Source organism: Panthera leo, chromosome B4 (genome assembly GCF_018350215.1).
Source record: "Panthera leo isolate Ple1 chromosome B4, P.leo_Ple1_pat1.1, whole genome shotgun sequence".
NCBI lineage: Eukaryota > Metazoa > Chordata > Mammalia > Carnivora > Felidae > Panthera > Panthera leo.
In genome coordinates, this window is record NC_056685.1 from 58,226,594 (window position 1) to 58,253,559 (window position 26,966).

The following is a 26,966-nucleotide window of genomic DNA, read 5'->3' on the forward strand; positions in this document are numbered from 1 at the left end:
CTAAGCAAGTCACAGTTTTTCTCTCTACATATGTAAAATGGATCTCATACGCTTGCCCACATCAAATTAGGCAATGCATGTTATGAGCTTAATGGTCTGGAGTTACTCCATCTTCATAACAACATGCTGAAGAAGTAAACCCCAGTGACAAGCAGCACAAGAATGTGGTGAGGAATTGCAACAAAAAGCATTAGAATAGGACCAAGTGCAGTGAATTCCTTCCAGTTCCTACTACTATGTAAGTGTGCTTAGTATGGGTTTCTTTCTATGCATCCTAATGGGATTTGTTGGGTTTCTTGAATCTGAGGGTTTGTATCTTTCCTCAATTCTGGAAAGATGTCAGCCATTTTCTCTTTGAATACTGTCATTCCCTTCTGGTACCCTTTTTCGATGCATTTTAGCCCCTTTTACTCTATCATACATACCCATTAACTGCTCGTTAATATTTTTCATCTCTTTATCTCTTTCTGTGTGCTATATTTTGGTAAATTCTTCCAATACAACTTCTGATTCACTTGTGATTAAGAATTCTCAGTAGAGACATTTTTGTTTCCCTTCAATAAGCTAAAGATGAGCCAAACAAGTTCTTATCATCTCCCTTTGCAGAGCAGGTATTTCCCCTATCATCCACAATAACTTTTTGAGGCTCCCAGCCATACATGGAGTTTCTGATCCAACTTGCCACCTTGCATGGACCCTAGGCTTTGCTTCCTGATGGTCCTTTAAACCAATGCTAACCCAAGACTTAACAGAAAAAGAAGCCTCTTGGAAAGTGGTGTCTCTGGGAAGCCACTCACTTTGAGATTTGCCCACTTTTCTGAATTGTTTTATGGCCTCCAAGATTTTCCCTTACTTTCTTTTGAAATAGGCAATGAACTTAAATATCATTAAAACATTATTTTTTTAGCATTTTTAAGTGCATCATAAAGTGCTAGTTCCTCAGGGTAGCCTATCCATCCTATTTGCAGAACCAGAAGGTAGGATATTCTTCTTCATCTTTGTTCTTTCATGCCTAGAAGAGTAGGTGCCTGGCACATAGTTGACATAGAAAAGTATGTGTAGTGAATCACCAAATAGTGGAAAATTTCAACTCAAGATAAAATCATGCACTTTCCCTCCAAGTTATCTACATAAATGGATGCAACTTGATTTTTTTTCCCCTGCTTAGATTAGACACATAATGTTTCACATTTATGCTATACAGACCTTATCTAAGGTGGCAAAGATAAAAAATAAAAATGGGAGTTGTAAAAACAAAAAAAAAGAGAAAGGTTAAATATTTTTCTCGATATCTAAACACGCAGTAGTGTTATTAATTGGCAAATACAAATATATATTTGTTTAATTTATTTCTATTTTGGAGTCGATACCAGACAATTTGTAACTTAAACAACTTAAAATTACAGAGTAATACTCTAGGACATACATTTAGCACTAATTTACTCTTCGCGATCACTTCCTCTAAAGTCTCATTTGTTTCCTCTTTCCACAGACTAATGAAAGTATTAATTTCTGGGGATACTGAAGGATCAGGACTTCCATCACATTGAATGTAGTGATTCCACTGTGGAATAAAAATGTTGGAAGGGTCACAATGATGAAAATGCAAAGATTAAATAACTTTTTTCCAAGTATCAGTTCTCATAATCTAGTTTTCCCAATTTACGTAAAAAAAATTATGACTTTAACTGCCTACTTGAGATATCTCTATAATAACCAAATTCTCTATATCAAAATAATTTATAAGCCTCACTAGTTCAAATAAATAGCAATTCTAGTAATTGTCATATTTTTAAAAAACAGTATTTATGAGTTGGTTTTGTTTTGCTTTCGTCTCTAAACATATAGCTCCTGTATTTACAAAAGCCAACACTTGGGCTAATATCTACTTACCAAATTATTACTGTTTTTTGTGGGTTTTTTTTTTCCAAATTATTACTAATTGTTAATCACCACTGTCATTTTAGTATGAGTACTTCCATTCATTTTGCAGTCTATGAAACTTCTACACTTGTAATCATATTGTACTTTGCTTAAAATTATAGTGTAATCATCTTTTGCCATATTATTATAGTTTTTTTTCTTTTTCTCCTTATAATAACCTTTATTTTTTTCCAAAGTTACATTGTTTTGAGCAATGCTAGATTGACTTAAGCTCAAAGTTTTCTGTTTTAATTCAGAGTAATTTCTTCAGTATAGATTCCCCCAAAATTAAATCAGAGTCAAAAGATACAAAAATTTCAAGGGTCTTATTATTGACAATAGTTTTCTACAAAGGTATGTGAATTTACTTTGCTACATGCAATATGACAGATTTGTCAAATTAGAGATGTTTTACAGACAAATTAAAAATCTGAGGGGATTAAAAAGGATATCAGAGTATAATTTCCTCTTGTGGCACACACAAACACACAAAATCAGTTTTACCTGAGAAAGCAATCTAGTATCTTGTTTCAACTTCTCTGCTTCAGGAAAACACTCCTCTAATAAATAAAGTTCTTCAAGTTCTTCATTCCTCCTTTCTAGATCCTGTTGCATGGGGATACATTGGTGGGCTCTTTAATTTTAGCTTTATGTTTCACAGGTAGCATCTAAACTTTATTCGGCAAAATACTGAGTTTCAAAATGAACATTAAAATTAGTTTCAATGTAACTGGTATTTCCAAAAGGTTTCCTCTGAAACAGAGGTTTGCAAGTTATCTGCAGACACCTGGTGGGTCCCCAAGACTCTTCAGGGATCTGTGAGGTCAAATATGTCTTCATAATTATACTGAAACAGTATCTGCCTCTTTTGCAGTGTATACATTTACACTAATGGTGCAAAATGGTCTAAAATTGCTGGTGTCTCAGCACAAATCAAGGCACAAGCTATACTAGGAGTCATATTCTTTGGGGTTTGCGGGTAGTAAACAGCCATTTTCATATAAGAGTGACCTGAGGAAGTGAAAATTATTAATTTTGTTAAGTGTCAACCCTTCAGCATAAGTCTTTTGATTGTTCTATGTGCATAAAGCGAGAAGTATGCATAAAGCGTTCTGCCATGTTTCAAAGGACAAAGCTGTCTTGAGAAACCACTGCTTGCATGATTATTTGAGTATTTTGGCAGACACTCTCAAAAATGAATGCACTGAGTATGTCACTTTCAGGAAAGAATTAAAAGTATTTGTTACCAATAATAAAATTCAAGCTTTCAAATAAAAATTCAAATTAAACAAAAAAACTTGTATCGACCACTGTGAGCTTGACATTTTCTCAATCCTTAAAAACCTTTCTGATTTGATTGGGGAAGACATCAATGCATGTGATTTTTGGTAACTAATAATAAAAACGTGTCAACATTTGGAAGGAAATTATTCAGTAAATCAAGTTTTTCTAAGCAACCAATGTATGATATTTCAAAATCATACATGGATACAAGATCAATTTAAAGTGTAAGACAGATCAATGTTTTAGTATAACACTCTGAAAACTTCATTGATATGATTTCACATTCCATATTAAGAAACTATGACTTACTGAGTTTTGGTATAGAATCAAAAAGAATATCCACAATTACCTGAAAGGCTATTACAATATTACCCTTTTCCAACTATGATTCTGTGTGAGGCCAGATTTTCTTTATGCACTTTGATAAAAACTCATTGTAACAGACAGAATACTGAATAGATATGAGAATCTAGCAGTCTTTTGTTAGGTCTGACATCAAAGAGACTTTAAAAATATAAACAATGCCACTTATTTCTCTAATTTAAAACATATAGAATGTGTGGTGATGAATGTTAACTAGACTTACTGGAATAATCATTTCACAATATATACAAACATTGAATCACCATATTTATACCTGAAACTAATACAATGTTATATGTCAATTATAACTCAATAATATATAATTATATGTACAATAGTTTTCTTCCTTAAAATATGTTAATATATTTACTTATTTTTATTAATGTTTATTTTATATAATATTTAATGTCTATTAATATGATGTGTCTTAAAATTTCTCAGTTTGAGTTTCTAATGTGGTAAATATTGAGAAATATGACCCACATAAATAAATTTCCTTGGGGGGGCCTTCAATTTTTAACAGTTATGAGGCTTGTCGAGATCAGAACTACTGATATGAAAAATCCTGGTAATTCTGGTAAAAAAGAGAAGTAAAACTAAAATATGAGAGGTAGAATTTGAGTTTTGGGGGAGGAAGCCCTGTTTAATTATCTATAAAACAGATCAAGAAAAATAACTTAATGCCTACAAGCAAGGGCTCTGAAGTGAGACTATTTATGTCTAAGTCTTGGCTCCAACTCATTAGCTGCTTACCTTCCTTTTTCCTCAATTTCCTTATCTGTGAATTGTGGGTAATAATTTCACTTCTTTATGGTAGGATTAAAGGAGTTAAACCAGTTTACATAGGCCTAAACATTAGTGGTAGGTATGGGGGAGAGTGACATTAAATGGCCAAACAGATCTGATAGCTACATAGTTTGTTTTCATTAATAACATTACTAATGTTTACATACTTTTGCTTCAAGTTGATGCCATTTTTCTCTCTCAACCCGTTGTCTTTCAAGTCTTTCCATTTCTTCTTTTTCATGTTTCACACGGGTTTCCTCTAAAGAACCAAAAAAATTTTTTCTCAGTGATTAAATCAATCTAATTTTAATCCCTTAAAATTACTTAAAATATTTTCAAGATATAATGGTAGTGAAATATTTTATAGAACTTACAGCCTATATTATGTGGTAGAAATAAGACAAATGCTGGATTTCTTTCAAAAAAGTAACATGACTCAAAGTTTCTGGCCAAAAAAAAAAAAATAGGCCCATAATAATATTTCTCTTCTCCAAATTTATAGCAATCCAATAATAATTTTAAATAATAAAAAATGACAGAACTATCATAGGTAATTAAGGAGAGGTAAAATCTTCAGATTTCCATAAGTTTCTTATATCTACATCATTAGAAGCAATTACCACTTTTCCTAAGTTCATTTATGTATTTTGAGAGAGAGAGAGAGTGTGCACAGGTGTAAGCATAGGAGGGGTAAAGAGAAGGAGAGAGAGAATCCCAAGCACGTTCTGTGCTGTCCCCTCAGAGCCCAACAGGCCAATCTCACAAACTGTGAAATCATGACCTGGGCCAAAATCAAGAGTCAGATGCTTAACTGACTAAGCCACCCAGGCACCTCCAGAAGCAATTACCTTAAACTTCTCTTGCTTTCACTATTAAATATGAAAGATATGTTGAAGAATATAAGTTTAATCCAATATAATAAAACTTTCCCCATGTTCTAGATCCTGATACTGTATTCTTATCATGAGCCACCTAAAAAGGATTTAATAATGATTGTATATAAAAAAATCAACGTGGAGCCTGAGGACAGACTTTTATTTTTTTTTTAACTTTTTTTTTTTTTAACGTTTATTTATTTTTGAGACAGAGAGAGACAGAGCATGAACGGGGGAGGGTCAGAGAGAGGGAGACACAGAATCCGAAACAGGCTCCAGGCTCTGAGCTGTGGACAGACTTTTAAAACATGAATTTGAATCCACAGGTTCTTTAAAAAAAAAATTTTTATTTATTTATTTATTTATTTATTTATTTATTTATTTAGAGCACACAAGCAGTGGAGGGGCAGAGAGAGAAGGGGAGAGAGAATCCCAAGCAGGCTCCACCCTGTATGTGGAGCCTGAGGTGGGGCTCCATCTCACAACCGAGGGATCACAACCTGAGTCGATATCAAGAGTCAGATGCTAAACCAACTAAGCCACCCAGGCACTCCCACACATGCTCTTGATGCTAAAAGGTATACCGGTTTTTTAAATCTCTTTTTGTTATTTTAAATAATAGATATTTTTATTAATTTTTAATTTACTTTTTTTTTTTTTACAAATGATTAAATTTGGCAAATGCATATTATTAAACTATAATAACTTAGGCTGTTCTGTGCATTTCTTGTTAGTGTCTATTTCCTATTTCCCATATTTAATGAATTTAAGTTTCAGAATCCGTACTGTAGAATTAGCACCAAAGCCCCTAATTTCATAGGTAAACATAAACATTTCAAGACATGATTGCCAGAGTTAGCAAATAAAAATACAAGATGCTCAGATGAAGTTGAATTTCAGATAAATAAATAGCCTTTTTTGGGGGGGGGGGGGTTAAGTATGTTCCATATTGCATGGAACAAATTATCCCAAATCATCTATTATTTATCTGAAATTCAAACTTAACTGCACATTCTGTACTTTTTTTTAATGTTTATTTATTTTGAGAGACAGCATGCACAAGAGCTGGGGAGGGGCAGAGAGAGAGAGAGAGAGAGAGAGAGAGAGGGAGAGAGAGAAGGAGACAGAATCCCAAGCAGGCTCCACACTGTCAGCACAGAGCCCTCTGTGGGTCTCGATAAGATGGCTCTGAGATCATGACCTGAGTTTAAATGAAGAGTTGGATGCTTAACCAACTGAGCTTCCCAGGTGCCCCTCCGTGGGAATTCTGTATTTTATCTGGCAACTCCACTTCAAGATATATCTCAAAGTGATTGATGTATAGTAACAAAACTTTCTGGGTACCTTTTAAATAGCAGATAACTATTTAAAAAACAGATGAGGGGCGCCTGGGTGGTTCAGTTGGTTGAGCGTCCGACTTCAGCTCAGGTCACGATCTCGCGTCCGTGAGTTCGAGCCCCGCGTCAGGCTCTGGGCTGACGGCTCAGAGCCTGGAGCCTGCTTCCGATTCTGTGTCTCCCTCTCTCTCTGACCCTCCCCCATTCATGCTCTGTCTCTCTGTCTCAAAAATGAATAAACATTAAAAAAAAATTAAAAAAAAAATAAAAATAAAAATAAATAAAAATAAAAAACAGATGAAATTTGGGGCGCCTGGGTGGCTCAGTCGGTTAAGGGTCTGACTTCAGCTCAGGTCATAATCTCACAGTTTGCAGGTTCGAGCCCCACGTAGGGCTCTGTACTGATAGCTCAGAGCCTGAAGCCTGCTTAGGATTCTGTGTCTTCCTCTCTCTCTGTCCCTCCTCTACTCGCACAGTGTGTGTGTCTCTCTCTCAAAGATAAACATTAAAAAATTTTTTTAAAAATTAAAAAATAAACAGATGAAATTTGAAAAATTGAAGAATTTTGAAAATTCTTTTTAAAAATATTGATGGGAATATAGAAATATCAACTATTGTTTAAGTCCCTGCATGTGAAAATAGTATCACTATGTACTTTGTACCTTCCTCTTTTTGCCGTCTCTCCTCCTCCTCCTGTAGCTGCTTTAACCGTTCAGCTTTGGTGATTTTCTTCTTCCTGGCAGACTTAAATGTCATAACATAAAAAAAGGCTACTAATATACATATCTCTCAAATGCATAAAATACATACCTCTCAAATAGTAATTATGAAAAATACTTTTACTTCCATGAATCCAGTCTTTCATTCATTCAAATAAAGACTACCTATCCTGTACAAAGCCTTGCCTTAATGTATTGAGGACAAAGTATGGAAACAAGTAAGAAAAATAAGCAAAGTTATTAAAAGGCAACAGTGATGGTGACAATTTAATTATTATATAATTAATAGTATACAACTTAAATAAGCTTCTTATTCCCAGTTTCCACATCTTTAAAATGGTGCTAAATAAGACCTCATTTTATTGTTGTAAGGATTAAAATAAAATATATGTAAAAACAGTTTTAATACTACTACATGCCTATAATAATTAAAAATATTTTTATGACTAACAGATATACAGAGAGTCATTTTTAAGTTTAGAGGAAGGAGAGATTATTTTCAACAATTGGAATGAAGTAAAATTTTAATAGAGCAGGTAGTATTTAAGTTTGTGCCCAGAAGATTTTAACATGCAAATATGCAGGGAAGAGTATTTCCTATCTCAGGAAGAGGGAAATGCAGGCAATAAGATATGGAGATGGGATAGCACTGGAAAGGCCAACAAGTTCATGGACACTGGGGAGATTCCAAGGAAAGGTGATAGAAATGAAAATGGAAAAGAAGGTTGGAGCCTATGCTATAGAGGTCGGACATTATTTTAAAAGAACTGGAAACCTCCTAAAAGTTTTGAGAAGGACTATGGCTATTAAGAATACAATTTTAGGATTTTGGAAGAAGATGGTGGCGTAGGAGGATGCTGGGCTCACCGCGTCCTGCTGATCACTTAGATTCCACCCACACCTGCCTAAATAACCCAGAAAACCACCAGAAGACAAGCAGAATGGATTCTCTGGAGCCAAGCATAGACGAGAGGGCCACGGAAGAGGGTAGGAAGGGCGGAGAGGTGATGTGCGCTACACGGACTGGCAGGAGGGAGCCGGGGCGAAGGGGCAGCCGGCTGGCCAAGCAGAGCCCCCGAGTCTGGCTTGCAAAAGCGGAGGGGCCAGATGGAGTGTGTTCGGACAGCAAGCAGGACTTAACATCGGAAGGTTATAAGCTAACAGCTCTGCTCGGAGAGTGGGAGGGCTGGAGGACAATGGGAGGGACAGTTGTTGAGCCCCGGATGACACAGCTCAGGTTGGCGGGGAACAAATGCGCTCGCCAGCTCTATCTCCCTCGCCCATCCCCCAGCCAAAACCCCAAAGGGAACCAGTTCCTGTCAGGGAACTTGCTTGCACCGTGCAAACACCCAACACTGTGCTTCTGCGGAGCCAGGGGGTCTGACTCCCTCCCGGTGGAGCAGGGCCCCTCCCGAAGTGGATCACTGAAGGATAAGCGAGCTGAGCCTGCCCCTCCCGCCCCTGTGGACCTTGCCGATCCACCCCAGCTAATACGCCAGATCCCCAACACCACAAGCCTGGCAGTGTGCAACTAGCCCAGACAGGCCACGCCACCCCAAAGTGAATCCCGCCCCTAGGAGAGGGAGAGAGAAGGCACACACCAGTCTGACTGTGGCCACAGCGGTGGGCTGGGGGCAGACATCAGGTCTGACTGCGGCCCCGCCCACCAACGCGAGTTATTCAAGACAGCACAGGGGAAGTGCCCTGTAGTTCCGTACCACATCATGGACTATCCAAAATGATGAAACGGAAGAATTCCCCTCAAAAGAATCTCCAGGAAATAATGACAGCTAACAAACTGATCAAAAAGGACTTAAACAATATAACAGAAAGTGAATTTAGAATAATTGTCATAAAATTAATCGCTGGGCTTGAAAACAGTATAAAGGACAGCAGAGAATCTCTTGCTACAGAGATCAAGGGACTAAGGAACAGCCAGGAGGAGCTAAAAAATGCTATAAATGAGCTACAAAATAAAATGGAGACAACCACAGCTCAGATTGAAGAGGCAGAGGAGAGAATAGGTGAATTGGAAGATAAAATTATGGAAAAAGAGGAAGCTGAGAAAAAGAGAGATTAAAAAATCCAGGAGTATGAGGGGAAAATTAAAGAACTAAGTGATGCACTAGTAAATCTACACATAATTGGTATTCCAGAGGAGGAAGAGAGAGGGAAATGTGCTGAAGGTGTACTTGAAGAAATAATAGCTGAGAACTTCCCTAATCTGGGGAAGGAAAAAGGCATTGAAATCCAAGAGGCACAGAGAACTCCCTTCAGACGTAACTTGAATCGACCTTCTGCATGACGTATCATACTGAAACTGGCAAAATACAAGGATAAAGAGAAAATTCTGAAAGCAGCTAGGGATAAACATGCTCTAACGTATAAAGGGAGACCGATAAGACTCGTGATGGATCTCTCTACTGAAACTTGGCAGGCCAGAAAGGAATGGCAGGAAATCGTCAATGTGATGAACAGAAAAAATATGCAGCCGAGAATCCTTTATCCAGCAAATCTGTCATTTAGAATAGAAGGAGAGATAAAGGTCTTCCCAAACAAACAAAAGCTGAAGGAATTCATCACCACTAAACCAGCCCTACAAGAGATCCTAAAGGGGATCCTGTGAGACAAAGTACCAGAGACATCGCTACAAGCATGAAACCTACAGACATCACAATGACTCTAAACCCATATCTTTCTATAATAACACTGAACGTAAATGGACTAAATGTGCCAACCAAAAGACATAGGCTATCAGAATGGATAAAAAAACAAGACCCATCTATTTGCTGTCTACAAGAGACTCATTTTAGATTTGAGGACAACTTCAGATTGAAAGTGAGGGGATGGAAAACTATTTATCATGCTACTGGAAGTCAAAAGAGAGCTGGAGTAGCCATACTTACATCAGACAAACTAGACTTTAAATTAAAGGCTGTAACAGGGGCGCCTGGGTGCCTCAGTCGGTTAAGCGTCCGACTTCGGCTCAGGTCACGATCTCGCGGTTCGTGAGTTCGAGCCCCGCGTCAGGCTCTGTGCTGACAGCTCGGAGCCTGGAGCCTGTTTCAGATTCTGTGTCTCCCTCTCTCTCTCTGACCCTCCCCCGTTCATGCTCTGTCTCCCTCTGTCTCAAAAATAAATAAACGTTTAAAAAAAAAAAATAAAAAAAATAAAGGCTGTAACAAGAGATGAAGAAGGGCATTATATAATAATTACAGGGTCTATCCATCAGGAAGAGCTAACAATTATAAATGTCTATGCGCCGAATACGGGAGCCCCCAAATATATAAAACAATTACTCACAAACATAAGCAACCTTATTGATAAGAATGTGGTAATTGCAGGGGACTTTAACACCCAACTTACAACAATGGATAGATCATCTAGACACACAGTCAATAAAGAAACAAGGGCCATGAATGATACATTGGATCAGATGGACTTGACAGATATATTTAGAACTCTGCATCCCAAAGCAACAGAATACTTTCTTCTCAAGTGCACATGGAACATTCTCCAAGATAGATCACATACTGGGTCACAAAACAGCCCTTCATAAGTATAAAAGAACTGAGATCATACCATGCACACTTTCAGATCACAATGCTATGAAACTTGGTATCAACCACAGGAAAAAGTCTGGAAAACCTCCAAAAGTATGGAGGTTAAAGAACATCCTACTAAAGAATGAATTGGTCAACCAGGCAATTAGAGAAGAAATTTAAAAATATATGGAAACAAACGAAAATGAAAATACAACAATCCAAACGCTTTGGGATGCAGCGAAGGCAGTCCTGAGAGGAAAATACATTGCAATCCAGGCCTATCTCAAGAAACAAGAAAAATCCCAAATACAAAATCTAACAGCATAACTAAAGGAAATAGAAGCAGAACAGCAAAGACAGCCCAACCCAGCAGAAGAAGAGAAATAATAAAGATCAGAGCAGAAATAAACAATATAGAATCTAAAAAAAACTGTAGAGCAGATCAATGAAACCAAGAGTTGGTTTTTTGAAAAAATAAACAGAATGGATAAACCTCTAGCCAGGCTTCTCAAAAAGAAAAGGGAGATGACCCAAATAGATAAAATAATGAATGAAAATGGAATTATTACAACTAATCCCTCAGAAATACAAGCATTATCAGGGAATACTATGAAAAACTATATGCCAACAAACTGGACAACCTGGAAGAAATGGACAAATTCCTAAACACCCACACACTTCCAAAACTCAAACAGGAGAAAATAGAAAGCTTGAACAGACTCATAACCAGTGAAGAAATTGAATCCGTTATCAAAAACCTCCCAAAAAATAAGAGTCCAGAACCAGATGGCTTCCCAGGGGAGTTCTACCAGACGTTTAAAGCGGAGATAATAGGGGCGCCTAGGTGGCTCAGTCGGTTAAGCGTCCCACTTAGGCTCAGGTCATGATTTCACGGTCCGTGGGTTCGAGCCCCCCGTCAGGCTCTGTGCTGGCAGCTCAGAGCCTGGAGCCTGTTTCAGATTCTGTGTCTCCCTCTTTCTCTGACCCTCCCCTGTTCATGCTCTCTGTCTCAAAAATAAATAAATGTTAAAAAAAATTAAAAAAATAAAGCAGAGATAATACCTATCCTTCTCAAGCTATTCCAAAAAATAGAAACTGAAGGAAAACTTGCAGACTCATTCTATGAAGGCAGCATTACTTTGATTCCTAAATCAGACAGAGACACAGTAAAAAAAGAGAACTACAGGCCAATATCCCTGATGAATATGGATGCAAAAATTCTCAATAAGACACTAGCAAATCGAATTCAACAGCATATAAAAAGAATTATTCACCATGATCAAGTGGGATTCATTCCTGGAATGCAGGGCTGGTTCAACATTTGCAAATCAATCAACGTGATACATCACATTAATAAAAGAAAAGATAAGAACCATAGGATTCTGTCAATCAATGCAGAAAAAGCATTTGACAAAATTCAGCATCCTTTCTTGATAAAAATCCTTGAGAACGTCGGGATAGAAAGAACATACTTAAACATCATAAAAGCCATTTATGAAAAGCCCACAGCTAACATCATCCTCAATGGGGAAAAACTGAGAGCCTTTTCCCTGAGATCAGGAACACGACAGGAATGTCCACTCTCACCGCTGTTGTTTAACATAGTGTTGGAAGTTCTATCATCAGCAATCAGACAACAAAAGGAAATCAAAGGCATCAAATTGGCAAAGATGAAGTCAAGCTTTCACTTTTTGCAGATGACATATACATGGAAAACCCCATAGACTCCACCAAAAGTCTGCTAGAACTGATACATGAATTCAGCAAAGTCGCAGGATACAAAATCAATGTACAGAAATCAGTTGCATTCTTATACACTAATAATGAAGCAACGGAAAGACAAATAAAGAAACTGATCCCATTCACAATTGCACCAAGAAGCATAAAATACCTAGGAATAAATCTAACCAAAGATGTACAAGATCTGTATGCTGAAAACTATAGAAAGCTTATGAAGAAAATTGAAGAAGATATAAAGAAATGCAAAATCATTCCATGCTCATGGGATGGAAGAATAAATATTGTCAAAATGTCAATACTACCCAAAGCTATCTACACATTCAATGCAATCCCAATCAAAATTGCATCAGCATTCTTCTCGAAGCTAGAACAAGCAATCCTAAAATTTCTATGGAACCACAAAAGGCCCCGAATAGCCAAAGTAATTTTGAAGAAGAAGACCAAAGCAGGAGGCATCACAATCCCAGACGTTAGCCTCTACTACAAAGCTGTAATCATCAAGACAGCATGGTATTGGCACAAAAACAGACACATAGACCAATGGAATAGAACAGAAACCCCAGAACTAGACCCACAAAAGTATGGCCAACTAATCTTTGACAAAGCAGGAAAGAATATCCAATGGAAAAAAGACAGTCTCTTTAACAAATGGTGCTGGGAGAACTGGACAGCAACATGCAGAAGATTGAAACTAGACCACTTTGTCACACCATTCACAAAAATAAACTCAAAATGGATAAAGGACCTGAATGTGAGATACGAAACCATCAAAACTCTAGAGGAGAAAACAGGAAAAGACCTCTCTGACCTCAGCCACAGCAATTTCTTACTTGACACTTCCCCAAAGGCAAGGGAATTAAAAGAAAAAATGAACTACTGGGACCTCATGAAGATAAAAAGCTTCTGCACAGCAAAGGAAACAATCAACAAAACTAAAAGGCAACCAACCGAATGGGAAAAGATATTTGCAAATGACATATCGGACAAAGGGCTAGTATCCAAAATCTATAAAGAGCTCACCAAACTCCACACCCGAAAAATAAATAATCCAGTGAAGAAATCGGCAGAAAACATGAATAGACACTTCTCTAAAGAAGACATCCGGATGGCCAACAGGCACATGAAAAGATGCTCAACGTCGCTCCTCATCAGGGAAATACAAATCAAAACCACACTCAGATATCACCTCACGCCAGTCAGAGTGGCCAAAATGAACAAATCAGTAGACTACAGATGCTGGTGAGGATGTGGAGAAACGGGAACCCTCTTGCTGGAATGCAAACTGGTGCAGCCGCTCTGGAAAACAGTGTGGAGGTTCCTCAAAAAATTAAAAACAGACCTACCCTATGACCCAGCAATAGCACTGCTAGGAATTTACCCAAGGGATACAGGAGTACTGATGCATAGGGGCACTTGTACCCCAATGTTTATAGCGGCACTCTCAACAATAGCCAAATTATGGAAAGAGCCTAAATGTCCATCAACTGATGAATGGATAAAGAAATTATGGTTTATATACACAATGGGGTACTACGTGGCAATGAGAAAGAATGAAATATGGCCCTTTGTAGCAATGTGGATGGAACTGGAGAGTGTTATGCTAAGTAAAATAAGCCATACAAAGAAAGACAGATACCATATGTTTTCACTCTTGTGTGGATCCTGAGAAACTTAACAGGAACCCATGGGGGAGGGGAAGGAAAAAAAAAAAGAGGTCAGAGTGGGAGAGAGTGAAAGCTAAGAGACTCTTCAAAACTGAGAACAAACCGAGGGCTGATGGGGGGTGGGAGGGAAGGGAGGGTGGGTGATGGGTATTGAAGAGGGCATCTTTTGGGATGAGCACTGGGTGTTGTATGGAAAACAATTTGACGATAAATTTCATATGTTAAAAAAAAGAATACAATTTTAAAAAACTAACCTTGTATTAGGAAAAAATGATTATGAAGAAGATACCATTTGAGTGACTATTAAGAGTAGTTACTAAAACTAAAGTCATGACTGTAAATACTGATAGGAGAATGGGTCCAATAAATATTATATCAACTAACTTATTTGATATAACTAAAACTGGAGACAAGGAGAGGAATGAGTTAAAGAAGAGTCAAAAAGAAAAACTGTAGTCTAGAACAAGCAAATTTGAAAGAAACACTGTTGAAAGGAGTTTGAGTATAATTAATATGAAGTGCTAGCAGGGCATCCAGGCAATGTTTACAGACACTGAACTTGGGGAACTGAGGTTTAGCAAACAGATCAGGGCTACAGAATACAAGTTTGAGAACTATCTTGGTGGTAACCACCTCCCCTCCATTTTCCCTAAAGGAAAGTATAGAAAGAAAAGGGACTATCTAAATTTAGCAATCAATAGAGTGGTTAATCCTTGGAATATACAGACTTTTGGATGACTATCTTCTCTTTTTGGCTCACCTACTGCAGAATGCTCCACTGGAATCTCCAATCCATTAGCCCTATCACGTCTTCCTTGTTTATCAACCCCCTCATACCTTCACTTCACTTCTTTACCCAGGTTAGATTTCACAGCTCATCACATAATCACTACTTTATATATTTCCACCTCCCCTATTTCTCTGTCCCTCTGAGAAGGTCTGCTGGCAAATTCTTAGTTCTAGTGAAACTCAATTCTCCATTTATTATGCATTAGTAATATAAGCAGCTGAAACTTGCCAGAGAAAAATACATCAGCGCAAATTTATTAACACAAATTTTAAACAGACTTTGTACCATCCAGTATTCCTACTACTATTTCATTCTTCTCACTCTTCAAACCTGCAAAATACTCTCCTCTTTCCTGCTCTCGGCTGTTGACCTTCTCTCTCATATCACCAGAAACTCTAGAATAATCTCGGTTCCACGCCCAAATCTTTGTACCTATCTTTATCTGCCTTCCCTCCCATTATGGTTTATGATCTAATGTAACATACTTCTGCTATTTAAGGCTGAATCTGCCGATGTTACACTGGATCTTATCCTTTATTGCCTATTTAATAAGACTTGGCTCCTGTAATTAATACCTGTAGTTATTCATAAATTTCTCCCTCCCTAGATTTCACATCCCTTTCCATCTTCTGCTCCAATTTTGTTACCCTTTATATGAGACGACCTAAAAAAGACTTGCCTAACTGCTTCCACTTTCCCATTTTCTTCATGGACCACTCCAGTCAGGCTTTCATTTCTATTTCTCTATTAAAACCTCTCTTGTCAAGGAATCAAGATTGCCATGTTTCCAATGCTAATGGTCAATTTTCAGCCCTCATTTTACCCATCTGTCATCATCATTTGACCAAGTCTTCTTCCTTCTTGAATTATTTTTTTTTTCATTAGGCCTTTAGGTTACAACTGTCTGATTTTGCTTCTTCTCTCATAGGTCCCTCCTCTGCAGACTTCTTTTCTGGCTTCTCCTTCAGCTTCAGCTATGGCTAATCAGTAACTTTTAAAATCATTTTAAATTTTTTTTAATTTTAAATTTTAAATTTTTTTGAAAAGCCAACTACTCCCCTTCACACATTTTTAACTTGGCATTGAAAACTTTTCATCATAAGCTTAAATAGCTACAAATGTACTTTCCAGTATAAAACTTTTACATCTCTTTCTAAAATATATTCATCACTATATAAAATACATCCAATACAATCTACATATCATAGTGATTGAATAGCCAATATCATCTATTTTTTAAAATATGAACAAGATTCTTTAATAAAAACTTTAATCCTTTTTCTCTTTGACCTCATATTTCATTCGACTTCTCTCACAGAACCTTATCCTAATGTAATATACTTGAAAAACTTTTGTTGATCATATTTATCTGTTACAAAAGTATGTACAAAAATTTTAAATATTTAATTCCTTGCCTCTAAGTTTCTGGGTAATAAAAAATTTGCCCTGGATTTAATCTCATAATTATTTTCAGTATACAAATGAACCAAGCAGCATATTATATTACAAATTTTGGTAAGCAAACATGAAATTGCTCATGATCCATGGATAGATATTAGCTATTGCTGAATGAAACAAGGATTCAGATGGATTCTAATTTTTACAAATAGAAGAAATTAGAAATCTGATTTATATTTAAAAGCCAGTGGAAAACAGGTTTGTAACAGCTATCTCATGCAGTTCTTTGCATCCTTCCCATATCAGATACTAAAAATTACATTGATTTACCAAAAAAAGAGAACCTAGAGATAATCATTGACATTTGTTAAGATTGTCATTTTTTCCCTTTAATTTTTAAAAAATGTATTCATTTATTTTGAGAGAATGCATGCATGAGCAGGGGAGGGGCAGAGACAGAGAGACAGAGACAGAGAGAGAATATCCCAAGGAGGTTCCACACTGTCAGTGTAGAGCCAGATGCAGAACTCATACTCACGAACCATGAGATCATGACCTGAGGCGCAATCAAGAGTCAGATACTTAACTGACTGATCCACCAAGGTGCTCCTATCTTGTTTTTTCTTTAAAGTTACACATATTCCTGAACAATATAGTTTGCTTATTTTTGAACTTTATATAAATCCAATTATACTTTATGTATACGATTATAATTTACTTATTATAGTAAAGTATACATATAATAAAGTTTACAATTCTAACCATTTTTAAATGTGCAGGTCAGTGGTATTAAATACATTTACACTGTTGTACAACCATCACTACCACCCATTTCCAGAACTTTTTTAATGTTACAAACTGTTACTCTGTATCCATCAAATGTTAACTCCCCTTCCTCCTGTGACCCTAGCCCCTGACAACCACCATTCCACTTTGTCTCTGAATTTGACTACTCTAGATATTTCACATAAGTATAATAATACAATAGTTGTCCTTTTGTATGTTTTAGATCTTTGGATACGTGTTACGGCTTGTAAGATTCATCCATGTTGATGGATATAGCTCTAGCTATATATTTTCACTGCTGAATAGTAACTCATTTTTATACTGATAGATATTGGATGGTTTCTAACTTGTTACCATCATAAATGATGCTGCTATAAACCTTCAAGTGTATGCATCCTGGTGTCCATTTGCAAGAGTTTCTCTACAGTGTATAGCTAGGAGTAAAACTGGTCGATATGTGCATTTTCAACCTTATTGAAGATGACCTTTCCAAAGTATTTCAACTTATACTCCCATAATCATTATACAAATCAATGTTTGTTAGTTTCAGTGCTTTTGTTTCTCTAGTAGTTGGATTTAGTTTTTGGGTTTTTTTTCCCCTCAATACCTTTATCAGGCTAAGGAAGTGCCCTTTAACATATTAAATGGTAATGTATAGTAATTGAATTTCCAACTCAATCTGATTCCATTCATTTAATTTCCTATGTTAAACCAATTCTGCCTTCTGGAGATAAACTGAATTGGGTTATAACTTATTATCACTCTATATACTTCCAGATTGAGCTTCCTAACCTTTTCTTTAGAAATTTTGTACTTAAGCTCATGAATGAGCTTCAATTTTCCTTTCTCATACTATTCTCAGGATACCCAGGTAACTAAAAATGAATTAGGAGTGTTACCTCTTTCTTTATACTCTAGAAGAATTTGTATAAAAATGAAATTACTTATTTATCTTTGAATGAAGAACTAGCTAACAAACACTTGTAGACTTAGAATTTTCTTTCTGGGAAGATTTTTAACCACTTGATGTAACTTTTCAAATGATTATAGGACTACTCAGGTTTTCTACTTATGAAACAGTTTAAGTTTTTTTTTTTTTTTTTTTTTTCCTGGCTATTTCTCTAATTCATCTAAATTTTCTAACTTACTGACACATAAAGCTATTCAAATAATGTAATTTATTATTAAAGTCATATTTCCCTTTTCATTCCTAATATTCATTATTTATGCCTTTCGTTCCTCTTGATAAAATTTACCAGTGGATTGTCTATTTTATCAGCATTTTCAAAGAAATAAGTTGTGGCCTGTTCATTCAATTATTTTAAGAAACACTGAGAATATAACATGTGATGGGCATTTGAGATATACCAGTAAACAGACAAAAATCTTTTGTACTTATGAGCTTATATTCAAATAGGAAGAGAAAGACAAAAACAATAAATAAAATTTGAAAATAAGTTATAAAACATTTTAGAGGATGAAAGTGCTATGGAGGAAAACAAAGGGGCTCCAGACTGCAGGGATAGTTAGGGAAGGGATGAATTACAATTTCAGAGTGGTTAGGATGGGCCTCAAGGAGAAGGTAACATTTCTTTGAGGACCTGAAGGATATGAGGTTATTGATTCTCTTCATTGTATGTCTTCTATTTCATTGATTTTTCTAGATCTTTATAATTTCCCTCCCTCCTTACTTTGAATTTTCCTTTTGTTACTTCTTTTATGTTTTATTTTATTTTTGAGAGAGAGACAGGGCGGGGGGGAGGAGGGGTGCAGGGGGTGGTGGGGGGGAGACAGTGCGAGCAGGAGAAGGACAGAGAGGGAGACACAGAATCCGAAGACAGGCTCCAGGCTCTGAGCACAGATACCGACGCGAGGCTCAAACTCACAAACCATGAGATCATGGCCTGAGCCCAAGTTGGACGCTTTACCGACTGAGCCACCCAGACGCCCCTTCTTTTGTTACTTCTTGAGAGGATGCTTAATGTTTTAGTCTTTTTTCTTCTTCTGCAAGTATTTAGGGCTATACATTTTTCTGTAAGTATTGTTTTAGATACATTCAACAAATTTTCAAGTATTTTCCTTATCATTGACTTGTATCTTCTGACTTCCATTATCTTACTTCTTGACACACTAGAAAGTTTAAAAAATTCCCAGCATATTGGATCTTCCTGTTTATAACTGATTTGATTTCTTTAAAGCTTAATTTCATTGAGGTTATAATACATGCTCTGAACTGTTTCAATCTTTTGAACTCTGAGAATATGTTTATGTCACAGTACATTGCCAATTTTGTGGAAAATGTGTTTAAAATTCTCTAGTTGTTGAGTGCAGTGTTCTAAATGTTTACTTCATTAGATTTGTTCATCATGTTGTTCCAATCTTCTAAATCCTTACTTATTTTTTAATAGTTGTTCTATCAGTTACTGAAGGAGGAAATCTTCCACTATGATTGTGGACTTGTCTATTTCTGCTGATCTCTGAATTTGTGAATTGCATATTTCAATTATATATTTGTATATATACAAACTTATATACAAATTATATTTTCTTGGTTAGTCAAATCTTTATCATTACAAAATGGCCCTCTTCGTTTCTAGAATTACTTTAGGTTTAAAAAATCTATTGTGTCTAATATTGATATAGCAATATCAGCTTTCATTTTTCTAGTATTTGCATAGCATATCTTTTTCCATCATCTTAAACTTTTCTGTATCTTTATTCTTTAGATGGTGTTTGTTAAAAGATTATTGTTGGAGTTTATTTTTTATCCAATCTGGCAATCTTCCCCTTTTGATTTTTGATTTTGGGGTGTTGTGCCTTCTTTTTGTATTCATTCTTGATACCTTTTCAATGGATTTCTTTTTTGGGGGGTCAATAGACTATTTTCCCTTTACTAATTTGGAAGTTATATATCTGTTTATATCATTTCAGTGACTGTCCTAGAAAGTCAACATATATACCAAATATAAGAATACATTTAGGGGCGCCTGGCTGACTCAGTTGATGAAGTGTCCAACTTTTTTTATTATTATTATTATTATTATTCATTTTTGAAAGAGAGAGAGACAGAGCATGAGCGGGGGAGGGGCAGAGAGAGGGAGACACAGAATCCAAAGCAGGCTCCAGGCTCTGAGCTGTCAGCACAGAGCCTGACACAGGGCTCGAACCGTGACATCATGACCTGAGCCAAAGTTGGATGCTTACCTGACCGAGCCACCCAGGTGCCCCAAGAGTCCAACTCTTGATTTCAGCTCAGATCATGATCTCACAGTTCGTGGGTTCCAGCCCTGCATCAGGCTCTGCGCTGACAGCACAGAGCCTGCTTGGGATTCTCTCTCTCCCTCTCTCTCTGCCCACTCCCCTTGCTCGCATACTCTCTCTCCTCTCAAAAATAAACTTAAGGGGCACCTGGGTGGCTCAGTTGGTTGAACGTCCAGCTTTAGCTCAGGTCATGATCTCACAGTTCATGGTTCGAGCCCCGCATCAGGCTCTGTGTGGATAGCTCAGAGCCTGGAGTCTGCTCTGTCTCTCTCACTCTCTGCCCTCTCCTGCTTGTACTCTCTTTCTCTCCCTAAACTAAACTAAACTAAACTTAAAAAAAAAAAATATATTTATCCTACTACCAAACAGTACAAGGACTTTAGCACATCTTAATTTATACTCCTCCTACCTAGATTATATGTTATTGCTGTCATGTATCTTTTTATAACAGTAATTATAACAGATATAATTCACATACCATACAATTCATCCATTTAAAGTGTACAATTCAGTGGCTTTTAGTGTATTCAGAGTTGTACAACCACCACCATAATCAATCTTCATCACTCCTCAAAAAAGAAATCCCATAGCCATTAGCAGTCATCCCTTCCCATTTTCTCTCAACCCCCCAGCTCAAGGAAACTACTAATCTACTTTCTCAATAGATTTGCCTATTCTGGACATTTTATATAACTTGAATCTTACAGTTTGAGGTGTTTTGTGACTGGCTTCTGTCACTTAACATAATGTTTTCAGAGTTCATCCATGTTATGGTATGTATCAATACTACCACTTTATGGCTGATTTCATTGTATGGATATACGACATTTTGTTTACCTATTCAGCAACTGATAAAAATTTTGGGTTGTTTGTTGTCCTGTATCTTATTTTTTAAACCTACATGTTATTTTGATTATTGTTTTATACCTTACACATATAATGTGTTTTGCAGGTGGCAAACTCAGTTTTTGCCTGAGAAAATATTTTTATTTCACCTTTATTTCTGAAAGCGATTTGAGCTCATACAGAATTCTAAGTTGACATTTATTTGCTTTCAGCACCTTGAAGACCATCCCATTGTCTTTGGCTTCCACTGTTGCTGTTAAGACCAGAGCTCAAGTTTTGCTCAGTTCTGCAAATGCTGTCATGATAAAAAGTTTTAAGTGCTTCCCTTACTTCTTTGGTTGTTTAGGTTTTCTCCTGATAATTTCTTACTATCTTATCAAATCTTACTTGCTTTTAAGATGGTAGTTTTGATCTATATGTACATATTTTAGTCAGCATTATTTATTGTTTTTAGCAGAAAGTTTGATCCAAAAAAACTTAAGCCCAATATTACTAGAAATGAAAAAACCAAAATAATATTTTTGATAAAATTACTTTTTCTTAGCACTTCCTTTAAATTGATTGAAACTTTGCAACTGCAGATTTCACTCAAAGTATTTTTTAAAAATCTATTTACCTAATTAGCAAAACCCAGCCTTCAAAGTTAAGCCAATGGGCCGTATCACAATTACTTCCTATCACATTCAGTCTGACTTCATTTTTCAGTACAAATAAATGTGTTAATACACATCACCATGACAGGCTACCTTATGTTTTATAATGAGCCAGGTATGAATTGATTTCCTCACACATTGTTTTCAAAAGCTGTAATTTTAATGTTCTGAACTTAACACCATTTATATTTTAGGGTCAACAATGAAAATTCCATAGAAACCAGGACTCAAATTTTAGGCAACCTGAGCCTGTTTGTGAATACAGATCTTCCTTGAGATAGGGTTACATCTTGGTCAATGCATTTTAAGTTGAAAATATGGTTAAGTCAAAAATGCATTTAGTACACCTAACCTACCAAACATCAGAGTTTAGCCTAGCCTACCTTAAAAGCGCTTAGAATACTTACATTGGCCTACAATTGGACAAAATCATCTAACACAAAGCCTAGTTTATAATAAAGTATTGAGTATCTCACGTTATGTGTTGCATATTGTACCGAAAGTGAAAAACAGAATGGGAGTATGGGTACAGAATGGTTATAAATGCTTTGGTTGTTTAACCTTGTGATCACGTGGCTGGCTGGGAGCCGTGTCTCACTGCTGCTACCCAGAATGAGAGAGTATTGTACCACTTATCACTAGTGCAAGAAAAGAGCAAAATTCGAAGAATGGTTTCTACTGAATATGTGTCACTTTTATACCATCATAAAGTTGAAAAATCACAAGTAGAACCACTGTAATTTGGGGAACATATGTATAGCGTTCTAAAATTAAAATAGGATTTAAAGTACAGATGTGAACACTAAGTCCCCCCCATCCCCACCTTTGCCTATTATTTATAGTTCTATGGCTGGTGGTACTCAGGCACCATTCTTAACCTATTAAAATAAAATAAGTTCAAATAAAACTATTCTAAGTCCTGTGAAATATCTTTTTTTTTTATTGTTGTACTACTAAAGTTGTATTACTAAAAAGAATTCAAATATCAAAATTTCATTAATAATGCTATTTTCTTTACTGGAAGAACAGTCGTAATTATTAGCTGGGAACAACTGGAATCATCTATGCATTCACCAATCTGCATTGCAATTCTCCCCTACTATCTAATTAATGTCTTCTGCTACTTCATGTATTCTATGAAGTACAGTGGTTTCTGAAAAAAAATACTGATATAAATGCAGTGATAGATCTTTTAACAGTGTACCTTTTCTGTAGTCTTGTACAATTTTCCTAGCTTTTGCAACAGATAATTCTAATTTATCTAAGTTTCACAAGCATCTTTAGGGTCTATGTAAAAATATTAAGCTTATTTACATTTTTGTTGATACCTTTAATTTCTCTTCATTAAAAAAATTAATATTATTTTTGGAGTCTGGATGTTTTATCCATAAATTACAGGGGCATTCACCTATGTGGCTCAGTTGGTTGGGCATCCAACTTCAGCTCAGGTCATGATCTCACACCTGTGGGTTCGAGCCCCGTATCAGACTCTGTGCTGACAGCTCCAAGCCTGGAGCCTGCTTTGGATTCTGTGTCTCCTTCTCTTTCTGCCCCTCCTCTGCCCTCACTCTGTCTCTCAAAAAATAAAATAAAACGTTAAAAATAAATAAGTAAATAAATTACATTGTGAGAGGGTTTTTAGCATCATCATATCACAATAATCTCATGGGTATTGTCACTAAAAATTATTATCAGTTCCACAATTCAAGATAACAATGTATAAGAAATCCAGAATATCTCAATACCTCTGATGCCACATTTTGCCACAAAAGACAAAATGTCCCTTGGTAACTTGATTAGAGAGAGTTTTACCAACATCCATATCTGATTTGTCCCTTAGTTTCATAGTCCAGGCCCTGGCGCAGTGAACCGCTAAGATTTGGATATGTTTTGTTTTGTAAAGCAAAAGGGTAATTGTGAAAAGGCAGGACTTCAAGACAGATCTTTTTTTTTCCCCAGGAAAGGGGAAATATGGAAGTTGATGATCTGGAAATTGATTTCCATAAAACTATCTGTGTCCTAGCATCCTTAGAAAACCTTTGTGTATCTCTGAGATTACTCTTTACGTGTAGAAGTAGGTTAATTTCAGTGAAAAGACTTCTAATCTAGACTGCTGCAATAGCTTCATAACTGGTCCTCCTGCTTCTACTCTTGCTTCCCTACAGTGAATTTTCCTCTCACCTTTTAAAAATGTAAATCAGACCATGTCACTCTTCTCCCTACAACTTTCCCAGGCTATCCACCATTCTCAGAATAAAACCCAAACATTTCACTATGGTCTACTAGGCTATTTTTGCAATATGTGTCTCTTCTTTCTAGAATGCTTATCCCCTAGATAACTATTACTAATTAAGCAACTCCCTTGCTTCTTCTAGGTCTCTATTTAATTTCCTTAACATCCTGTATGAAATAGCATCAGCATTATCCCCTACCCCACATTTCTTACTGACCCCTTTCTTTGTTTTCTGTATTTTCAATGCTATCTGATACTATATCATTTCTTTTTTTTCCTTCTTTTGAAATGTTTATTTTTGAGAGAGAGAGAGAAAGACAGAGAGGGAGTTGAGGGAAGGGCAGAGAGAGGGGGAGACACAGAATCCGAAGCAGGCTCCAGGCTCTGAGACGTCAGCACAGAGCCCAACACGGGACGCGAATTCATGAACCATGAGATCATGACCTGAGCAGAAGTCAGACACTTAACCCACTGAGCCACCCAAGTGCCCCAATATTATATTATTTCTTCAATTCCCCTCCCCAGACATAATGTAAACTTCGGAAAATGAAACTACTATCTAAAAAGATATATGCACCCCCATGTGCATGGCAAGACATGGAAACAAGCTAAGTATCCATCCATAGATGAATGGATAAATATATGTAAATGGAATATTATTCAGCCATAAAAAAGGAGAAAATTTTGCTATTTGTGACAACATAGAGAAATGAGGGCATTATGCTAAGTGAAGTAAGTCAGAGATAATCACCACATGATCTCCCTTGCATGTGGAATCTAAAAAAGCTATATATTCGGGGCACCTGGGTGGCTCAGTCGGTTGAGCGGCCGGCTTCGGCTCAGGCCATGATCTCATGGTCCTTGAGTTCGAGCCCCGCGTCGGGCTCTGTGCTGACAGCTCAGAGCCTGGAGCCTGTTTCAGATTCTGTGTCTCCCTCTCTCTGACCCTCCCCCATTCATGCTCTGTCTCTCTCCATCTGAAAAATAAATAAACGTTAAAAAAAATTTATAAAAAAAATAAATAAAAAATAAAAAAAATAAAAAAGCTATATATTCTATAGAAAGCTATGTATTCTGTAGAAATAGAATAAATTGGTGACTTCCAGGGGCTAGGCCATGGGGAAATGGGCAAATATCTGTCAAAGAGTATAAATTTCTAGTTATAAGATGAATAAATTCTGGAGATCTACTATATAGCATGCTGACTATAGTTAACAATACTGTATTGTGTATTTGAAACAAATTAAGACAGTCAGTCTTAAATGTTTTCATCATACACACACACACACACACACACACACACACACTGGTAATTACATGAGGTGATGGATGTGTAATTAACCTTAGTTTGGTAATAATTTCATAATATATAAGTATATCAAATCATTATGTTGTATGCCTTAAACTTACACAATGTTATATGTCAATCATATCTCAATAAAGCTGCATAAAAAAAGAATGTAAGCTTCATGAGATCAGGGACTCTCTCTTGCTCCTGTTCTCTTAATGTCTACAACACTGCTAAATCAATGAAATAAGTATTCTTCCCTATTTCTGCAAGGCCTTAAATACAAGATCTTCATTCCTACCTTATTTGTGGTAGCAAAAAATAACATAAACAAACAAATAACAAATAACCAACATAAAAATCAGAGTACATATTTTCAATGAAACATGATGCAGCTGTGAAAAGAAGTGGCATTATCTCAATGTGCTGAAAGAAAAAGTTTCCAAAGACATACTTATTCTATCCAAACTATGATGCCATTAGATGTAATGTACCTTTAAATTACTACCAAAAAAGGGAATGCCCAAGATGGAAGTCTAACAGGAGATGCCTGTATAAAGCCGGATATGAGTAAAGAGAAATGAACTCACAACACAGAAAGATACAGCAAGAAAACTTACAGATCTCAATCCTGAAAATGAATAGAAAGAGAAAAAAAAAAATCCCTGAAAATTTAAGCCACAAGCCAGTTCATGTGGATTTGCTGTCTGACTCATACCATTAGTGTGGTCCAAAAACTCACAAGCAGAGAATTTAAAGTAGTATCAGGTTGTGAGTAAGCCCATGTGACTGACAGAAGCAAACATCCTCTCTGGAAGAAATGGATGTCAATCCAAGACTACGATGACTGTAAGATGATATAGATACATCTCAATTTTAGTAAAGTGTAAAAAGATGAGTATCCTAGAATATGTTAAATACAGTCTCATTAAGTGATAAAGAGAAGCTGCAGGATACTCCCATCTGTGGGGAGAAAAGGATGTGTGTGTACTTCTCAATGCTAAGACAATTTAATGAAACGACATGCAATAGTTTTTCTAGTCTTGAGTAAGAGAAATTTTCCGGTTCTTATGCTATTTTAATTTTGTACCATGTGCATATATTACTTTTCCCTTAAAAAATCTGTGACAAATCAGAGAGAATAAAACATATCTTTCAATGTTTTCTTAACTATACTTACAGACTCAATTCATCCCCAACCACAATCTTTAAGAATGGAATAAATAAAAAGGGAGAGATTTACTCCTTACGTTTGGTCTCAAATTTCACAGGCTTACTATCACGATTCTCTAAGGGATACAATACTCTGAATAAAAGAATATAGAAGTATTTATGTAGCATCCATGCATACACAATTAAGCACCAAATCATTTGGAACAATGAGTTTTCACATTGAAAACAATGCCTCTAAAATTTCACAATCTAAAGCCAAAAATGAAAATCCACACAAACCAATAAACTATTATATACCCACA

General features: G+C 36.3%; 1 protein-coding gene across 4 annotated transcripts in view; it reads right to left on the reverse strand.

Moving 5' to 3' along the window:
* The window catches only part of DNAI7 (dynein axonemal intermediate chain 7), a 70,615-nt gene that overhangs the window by 38,807 nt on the left and 4,842 nt on the right, over window positions 1-26,966 (reverse strand). For 3 of the 4 annotated variants that reach the window (XM_042946080.1, XM_042946081.1, XM_042946079.1), the window contains 4 exons: window positions 7,231-7,312; window positions 4,524-4,615; window positions 2,428-2,529; window positions 1,427-1,564 (listed from right to left, as the gene is read on the reverse strand). In XM_042946080.1, coding sequence (XP_042802014.1) covers window positions 1,427-1,564; window positions 2,428-2,529; window positions 4,524-4,615; window positions 7,231-7,312 — 414 coding nt within the window. The remainder of the gene's footprint in view (window positions 1-1,426; window positions 1,565-2,427; window positions 2,530-4,523; window positions 4,616-7,230; window positions 7,313-26,966) is intronic. The other variant, XM_042946082.1, reaches the window with a different exon arrangement.